This window comes from Babylonia areolata, chromosome 3 (genome assembly GCF_041734735.1).
Source record: "Babylonia areolata isolate BAREFJ2019XMU chromosome 3, ASM4173473v1, whole genome shotgun sequence".
In the NCBI taxonomy this organism is placed as follows: Eukaryota; Metazoa; Mollusca; class Gastropoda; order Neogastropoda; family Buccinidae; genus Babylonia; species Babylonia areolata.
In genome coordinates, this window is record NC_134878.1 from 47,852,752 (window position 1) to 47,861,125 (window position 8,374).

Below are 8,374 nucleotides of genomic sequence, written 5' to 3' on the forward strand. Positions count from 1 at the left end.
TACAGCGACGGACTTGCATGGCAAAATAGTGGTGACAAATATTATCTCCCTTACCGATACAGCGACGGACTTGCATGGCAAAATGGTGGTGACAAATATTATCTCCCTTACTGATACAGTGACGGACTTGCATGGCAAAATAGTGGTGACAAATATTATCTCCCTTACTGATACAGCGACAGACTTGCATGGCAAAATAGTGGTGACAAATAATCCACAGAAGAAACTTGTCGAGAGAGTAACCCATATTTTCATAAACATATGGCTGACAGTCCCCAGTCTCATTCAAAACTTCTCTTTTTTTACGTTCATGAATATGTTACACGAGCATGGTTATCCGACTTCACCCTTTTGGTGATTTTTAATGTATGTGAAACTGTTCGACTCAAAGTTCCACCGTGATCTTAGAATAATATATTATACAGTTGATCGAACTTTTCAAGGCTTTCAGTCCTCACTGCATGAAAAAAACAAAAAAAAACAAAACAAAACAAAAACAAAAAAAACGTCAGAATATTGGTCCACACTGGCGCAATTGAACATCGGCTGATAAGGCCAGTTACTCTGACGGGAATAGTCTTCACACCTGGAAACCGGTTCAAACCTGGTTTCAGTGCCGAAGAGCACGCGAATTTAACCCAATCAACCCCCAAGGAGCTTACAGCCTTGGCAGGTTCCTCGGCCATATTGATGCAGAAAAACGAAGAAAATATACTGAAATCGACCGTTCTTTTCCCTCCAAATTGACACATGGAGGACACATTTGGAAATACTGTAGAAGTTAGTCCCCTTTATTTGTGGTTTGTGCATATGTGACAACGTGTACCCCATTTTAATGACACAAAGTTTGACGCCCAGGCATTGCTATGTGACAACGTGTACCCCATTTCAATGACACAACGTTTGACGCCCAGGCAATGCTATGTGACAACGTGTACCCCATTTCAATGACACAACGTTTGACGCCCAGGCATTGCTATGTGACAACGTGTACCCCATTTCAATGACACAACGTTTGACGCCCAGGCATTGCTATGTGACAACGTGTCCCCAAGTCAATGACACAACGTTTTACGCCCGGGCATTGTTAGGGGCGCGGGGCTGAATGGTGGTGGTGGTGGTGGTGTGTCCATCAAGATCGATGATGACCATCGTTGTCATCCAGCTGGGGGATGGGGAGAGGGTGGTGGTGGGGTGGGGGGGAGGATGCTCATGAATCTATCTGTGAATGCGCAGATGGCTGAATAGTCCAATCTGCGCACGAAATGTTCGCTGACAGTTGGGGCAGACAAAGACAGGCATACCATTGTCAGGGAGCTTGTTTGCCGGTGACTTTCTGGCCTGCCTCTTCTGAACAGCTGATGAAGGATGAAAGGTCATTTTGGATGACTGATGACTTGCGCGATGAGTTTGTTTAAAGTGAAGAGGAGTTGCGCAACGTCGACCTCACTCTCTCGTCCGGGTCCACCAATTTCCAGTGGCAGACTAAGTCGAGACGACTGGAGGATGAGCACGGATGCAGTGGATGACCAAGATATCCTTTCGGTGTCTCATCTTGCTCTCTGCACTCCACAGTGCGTTGCTGTAACCGCCTTCCTCTCCGTTGAACCGATAGGTTTCTTCCGCAGATTCTGCCGGATCCAGACTTCGCATGCATGGGTAGACACACCCCGGGGGCCAACTGCGTGTGGCATGCACACAGCACAGTGGAGCAAGATGGCCGTTGGTGGCTCTCCTGAGCCAACGCCCTTTTATGGATCTCCATAAGGGTGTCTAGCCACCCGCCTCACCAGTCCCGGAAGGGAGCGGTGGGAGTGCCGGTTTAGTCGCCGGCAACCCGACCCAGGGGCTGAATGAGTCAACGGGAGGCCGATACGTGCAGCATTTTCACTGAGTAAGCGAATAAAACTTGCTCTGTGCAGACATCATTTGGCCATTTGGCATTTACAATATCAACCAAATTCACGAGATCAATCATTTGCGTGCACTGGCATAGCTCATCTTCCTGTATGCAAGACATGGATCTCACAGAAGAATCCAAGCCATAGAAATGAGGCGTTGTCGAAAGATACAAAACATCAGTTACACTGATCGTATCACCAATGTATATGTGCGCCAAACCATCAAGCATCATCCGAAATCAGGAGAAGAAGAAAAAAAACCGACGTTAACCAGCCGCCGTGGCGAAGTGGTAAGCATCGCAAACTGACGGCTAGGAGGACGTGGGTTCGAATCCCAGCGGAGGTGGGTTTTTCGGCCCGCGGCCCGCTCCTAACCCAGAGTTGAGTGTGCTAAGGGCTTAAATGGGGAGAATGGGATGACACAGTCGAGTATCACCCACTTCACGGATGCGTCTTTGGGTGTGTTGCTCTAATTACCTGACCAACACAGCAAGTGTCTGTATCTCTCGGGCCTGGTTGACGCCGGGATATCATTATGACAGGAAGCGTTGAGTACAGCCTTGTCACGTAGTCTCAAACTAAAGTGGACCTCCATAGCAACATCGTCACAATCATTGTCATCCTTCTTCTCTTTCACCATCAATATAAACAAGAAAAAATCCCAAAGTCTGTGGCCTTTAATGCCCTGCTGTCATGGTGACCTCAGTTTAGATACCCACCCCCTTCCGTGCTTGGGGTGAGTCCTGTCAATGTCTTCAGTGTCGGCAGATTCATGGGGGGCTGTTGTTGGAGGGACGTGGTGGCGGTCACCACTCTGGTGGGGACGCTCACTCAGTCTGGCTCCGCGACTCAGCCATTATTGTCGTTAGCAGGGGGCTTAGTAGATGGTGTCCTAAGTACGTTAGATCAGAACAGGCACCACTGAGCACCACCGAAGTGACTCAGCAGCAGTGCAGGGTCTTCTCTGGTGTGTGGCCACCTGACGACCTAACATCGATGGTTCCCTGTGGACTGCCGACGCTGGGGCCATTGACGGACAAACCCGGGTGTGGCTGTGTATGGGGGACTCGAAATGAGCGGCGTGGGAGTAATGCCACTGAAACGGTGCAGATGACGGGGCAGCAAACAACAACAACAACAACAAAAACAACAACAAAACAAAACAAACCAAAAAACCGACGTTGTTGAGGACACGCAGCAAGATCCAGTGGCCTGGCTAACATTCCTCCTGAGAACTGTTGGGTAAGAGAGACTGAGAGAAGACAGAAAAAACAACAACAACGATGGACTGATAACACTGCAGAATGAACAGGGAAACCATTTGCTGAGATCCTGGCTTTGGCACACGACCGACATACCTGGAGGATACTAGTGAACAGTTCTTCTGTGCGGTGACCCAGCCACTCTTCACAGAGCTGAGGGTGAAGAAGAAGATGTATTGAATTGTAAATCATATCGCTTGTTCACGGAACAACTGACAATCGGATATTGTTGGTTTAAATTTTTGTCCACTCTGCCTTTCCACATGACCGTTACGCGTAAGTACATGTGCACACTAAAGAGTGTGTGTATACGTACATGCACACACACACACACACACACACACACACACACACACACACACAAATATGTATATATATATATATGTGTGTGTGTGTGTGTGTGTGTGTGTGTGTCTCTGTGTGTGTGTGTGTAATTAGGACCTTATATGGTGTGACTTTGTTTTTAAGACGTCGGCTCCTACACACTGTCCCTTTCATATAAATGTCTATTTGTCAGAATATGAAACAAAAAACAAAAAAACAATCAAACAAACAAAAAAGCGAACGAAAAATTTTCATAACAATTTCTTTACTATCCCATGTTTAAGGAGTACGTGCAATTCGACAACGGCGACGACGGTTATGTGGGCGCCCTCGGACTGAGCGCGCCGATATCCATCCAGAAAGACAGGGAACGGAGCCCGGGGGAGAAGACAGCGTGCAGTTCTCAAAAACCAGAGAAATACGAGGAGAAAAAGGACCTGAAAAAGGCGTTCGAAGAAGAGAAAAAAGGGGCGAAAAAGGTGCTCAAAGGAAAGAAAAAGGGGTCGAAAAAGACAGACAAACAGGAGCAAAAAGGCGAGCTGAAGCATCTTCGCAGGATGGCTGGACAAAAGACCGCTTCCGTCAAACCGACACTGCAGGTTCAGCCGATGTCAACACCTATGTCACCAACAGGGAGACCGCCAATGCTTCCCCCTGTCAATCTCAGCTCCGAAGAGTCAGGTACCAGAACGCGCGCGTGCGTTTCTGTGTGTCCGTGTCTGTCCTTATCTGTTGATTGTGGATTTGTAATATTACTGAACTTAGAAAAACAACAACAACAACAACAACAACAACAAAACACCGTTTCAGCAAACTTAATGTGAGCCTGATCCAACCTTACTCACCCGCTGTTTTTCCTTAAAATAAATTTCATTTCTTTCTCACGTGACACGTTTTCAATAAAAGCAAAATTCTTCTGACTCCCATTCATCGATTCATTCATTCATTCATTCATTCACAAGTCCATCATCCTAACTGAACTTCACTGTTAGTTCTTTACAGATCAAAAACGGTACGGTTGTTTTCTGACTTAAAAAATCAAATAAATCCTCTTCATTGAACAACTTCAAGGGGGAAAAAATGTACGTTGTGGAAACACATCAATGGAGAAACAGGAATGTAAGGAAATTACCATGCCCCCCCCCCCCCCCCGCCCCCCTCAACCCCCCCCCCCCTCCCCGCTACTTCCCCCACCCCCACCCCACCCCCACCCCCAAAAATCCATCTACTTAAAAAAAGATAAATAAAAAGGACTTGCCACACTTTCTTACACATTACAATCTCGCAACTACAAGAAACTGCATGGGAACAAATACGCTTTATCCCAATGCCATGCTTCCCCCCACAAAGTGCAATAAAGCGTAGTATTGCGAGGAGCATAACATGTTTTCTTTATATATATATATATATATATATATATATATATATATATATTGTTCACATCGGGGCCCGTATTCAAGACAAAATTCATTTAGCCTTCAGGCACATTACTTTTGACATGGTAGGGACTTGCGGGTACAGTTTAACATGAAGTTATCTTCGTATTCAAGACACGCACAGTGCACTCAGGCAGCTAATACATTGTCTGTGATTTAACATCCCGGTGATTCCCTTCTGCACATGCTCTCAGTTTTACTTCTCACTGCACACAGTTCAGAGCATTGTCGAGGAGTTCGCAAAACACGTAGGTATACTATCCGCATTGCACGCCTGTTTTCCCTCGACAAAAACAATGCTGCGAAAGGATGCGCCATGTTTACCTCTGCTTCGTGGGCAGTCACATTTGGCAGGTAAAAAAGGGTAAATTTCCTTCGGGTTTGTAGAACCGCAGGTAGGCTCTTGTGTTCTTGAATACCGCGTATTGCTTAGCCTAGGAGAGTTTGCCTTGTCTCAGGCAGATTACCCGCAGGTACACATTTACCCGCAGGCACGATGGTCTCTTGAATACGGCCCCGAGGGAGAAGAAAAGGAAGGAAGGGTAGAATGTGGCATGAAACAGATGAAGACAGCGCTTCATCCCCACATGATCTGCATGATAGGCATTATCACCAACATATAGGGACTGGGGCGGTTAGCTCTTCCAATCAGATACTGTAAGAAAGAAAAGACAAAAAAAAACAAGCAAACAAAACTGAGGACTTGAATTAAACTGTTACATGGCCACCACTGTCTGCATTCATGACGGTTGTCACGGCTCGTTGGCGATCTGCGTGCATGCCTGTCTGCATTTTTCTTCCCCTTCCCTTTTCCCCCCTTCTCTCTCCCTTCTTTCCCCCCTCTCTCTCTCCCTTCTCCTCTTCTCTCCCCCTTCTTCTCCTCTCTCTCCCTTCTTCCCCTCTTTCCATCCCTCTCCTTCACCTCCCCCTCTCCTTCATGCTTTTGCACGTGTGGCATGGCCCTTCTCCTGAACGTTTTTTTTTTTTTTTAACTCTGAGCGAGTTCAGGAATCGATCTGGTTAGGAAAGAAAGATTTCTCTGGGCGGTTGAGGCCAAGCTTTGCAGAGAGACGGGTCGCCGTTCCAGCGTGCGTGCTGTAGGGCGCCGTCGGTGAAGTAGTGGGGGCGTTTCCCTTTGTCACCCCTTCTTCTGTATTCGTCTGTTTCACTCTGGGCCAGTGACGTGCCTGGTGACAGGTTTTCTTGTGTTTTCTTCCCCCCCGTGCCGCTGCCTTCGACGGGTCCCCAGAACACAAGCCTGGAAACTTCCTCACTCCCGTTCCCACTCCCGCTCCTACTCCATACTTCCATCTACCCCTTTTCCACCTTCCCACTGTCCCTCTTGCCAACCAGCTTCAGCCATCAAGCTACAAGTGTTGTCCGTTTTCAGCTGTCAGCACGAGTTTGAACTCTGGCAGCGGGGTTGAGCAGCACTGGCGCTGCAGTTGACTGTAATTGGCAGAATTGTGCTGTGTTTAGACAAAGGTTATTTTTGGTTTGTAATGCCTTGTGTTGTAGCGTTTATTTATTTATGTATTTTCTTTGCATCACCACAGTAAAGCAACGAGCTGAACTCTTCTGTGTCTCCGTGTTTGTGTTGTCGGGACGTTAGCTAGTCTGGGAAGGGGTGGGGGTTCATGGGCAACCCCTTACGGGTTGTGACAACGGTTATATCATGTCTTATTGTATTTATGGCATTGTATTTTATTGATCCCTGAAACAACATGTTTTTTTTTCTGCGTGAAATTCGTGCTGCTCTCACTTTGCTGCAGTGCAGCGCTACCCTTCCTTCTGCTACAAGTGTATATATTTTCCAGTCAAAGTGGATTTTTATATACAACCCTTTTGCTGCCGTGGCGTAAAATTTTTTTTTTTTTTAAACCAACGCTAAGTGCATGTTACATACTGAACCTCGGTTTATCATCTCATCCGATCTCAAACACTTTTATTCTGTGGAACAACATGAAAACATTGATTCTGATACATTAAATTACACGCGCGCGCGCGCGTGCGCACACACAGAGAAGCACACACGCAGACGCAAACACCAAGGTCATACCGAACTCTGTCGTATCTAATTTATGTATCTTGTCGTTTCTTTGTCAAATCGTAATGTAATCTTTGAACTGTATCCCGTCGTATCGTATTGTATCATATTGTAATGTAATTGTGTCGCATCATACTGCATTCCATGCCATTCTGTACCACAACACTGTGTTTCGTACAATCCAAAACAGATGACGACAACTACGACAGGCCCATGACCCATGGTTTACCTCTGCAAACGATGACCTGCAAACAGCTGTGCGCCCGCCTCCGGGTTTGCGGCATGAGCAGTCTGGCCGACGTGTGCGCGAACGAGCTTCTGGATGGTGACTTCTTCTGCGAACTCTCCGAAGAACAGCTCCGGAAGCCACCGTTTTGCCTGACTGATTTCGATATCAACCCCAAGCTGAAGAGGGTGAAGAGTGGTTGGATTCCCAAATGATGTGTGGGGAACAGAATAGTCAGCATCAGCCTTCTGCTCGAGCTTTCTGGCAAAAAAAAAGAAGGAATTTACATCTTCTGTTTGTTCTTGTTCTTCCTCCTTCTTCTCTTCCTGTTCTACTTGTTCCCCTTGTTCTTCTTCTTCTTCTTCTTCTTCTTTTTCCTCTTGTTCTTCTTGTTCTTCTTCTTGTTCTTCTTCTTGTTCCTCTTCTTCTTGTTGTTCCTTTTATTCATGCTCTTGTTCTGCTTCTTCTTGTTGTTGTTTCCCTTCTTCTTCTTCTTTATGAAGGATTGAAACATACACAGGTTGAAGCAGAAGTTGATCAGGCTGAGCAAACATTCATGGACCCAAATGAGAACAAGAGAGGCAAGGCCTTCAAGACTCACTTGTGATACACTTTTAAAAAAATCCAAGCTTTTTATGTATTGAGTATAATTTCAAAATGTAATGTTTACGATGAGAAAGATCAGTTTAAAGCAAATTAAGTCCCCTAGCATTGATTACAGAGTAAATTCCCTTCTTTACTGTCTGCACCAAAACGTTTGCAAAATAAATAAAACGTCCATGCTTAGCAAAAGAAGTTCCTGTTTGAACAAAAAATGTTAATAATGACTGCTCATGTTGTTGTGTCAGAATATCAGATCAAAATGCCAAGTTTAGAGAATACAAAAAAATATAAATATAACAGTAAATGCAGTTTGCATATAATTAGGCTTCATTTTTTAAAATATTTTTTGTGCCCATCCCAGAAGTGCAATATTGATTTAAACAAGATGACTGGAAAGAACTGAATTTTTCCTATTTTTATGCCTAATTTGGTGTCAACTGACAAAGTATTTGCAGCCGGAGAAAATGTCAATGTTAAAGTTTACCACGGACACACAGACACACACACAGAGACAACCGAACACCGGGCTAAAACAGAGACTCACTTTGTTTACACAAGTGAGTCAATGAAAACCA

The 8,374-nt window shown here is 45.6% G+C and overlaps 1 protein-coding gene across 2 annotated transcripts in view; it reads left to right on the forward strand.

Annotated features, from left to right (window-relative positions):
* The window catches only part of LOC143280596 (uncharacterized), a 25,205-nt gene extending 17,133 nt beyond the window's left edge, over positions 1-8,072 (forward strand). For both annotated transcript variants that reach the window (XM_076585308.1, XM_076585309.1), the window contains exons 8-9: positions 3,772-4,168; positions 7,161-8,072. In XM_076585308.1, the coding sequence (XP_076441423.1) occupies positions 3,772-4,168; positions 7,161-7,411 (648 nt within the window). In that variant the 3' untranslated portion in view covers positions 7,412-8,072. The remainder of the gene's footprint in view (positions 1-3,771; positions 4,169-7,160) is intronic.
* Positions 8,073-8,374: the final 302 nt, after the last annotated feature.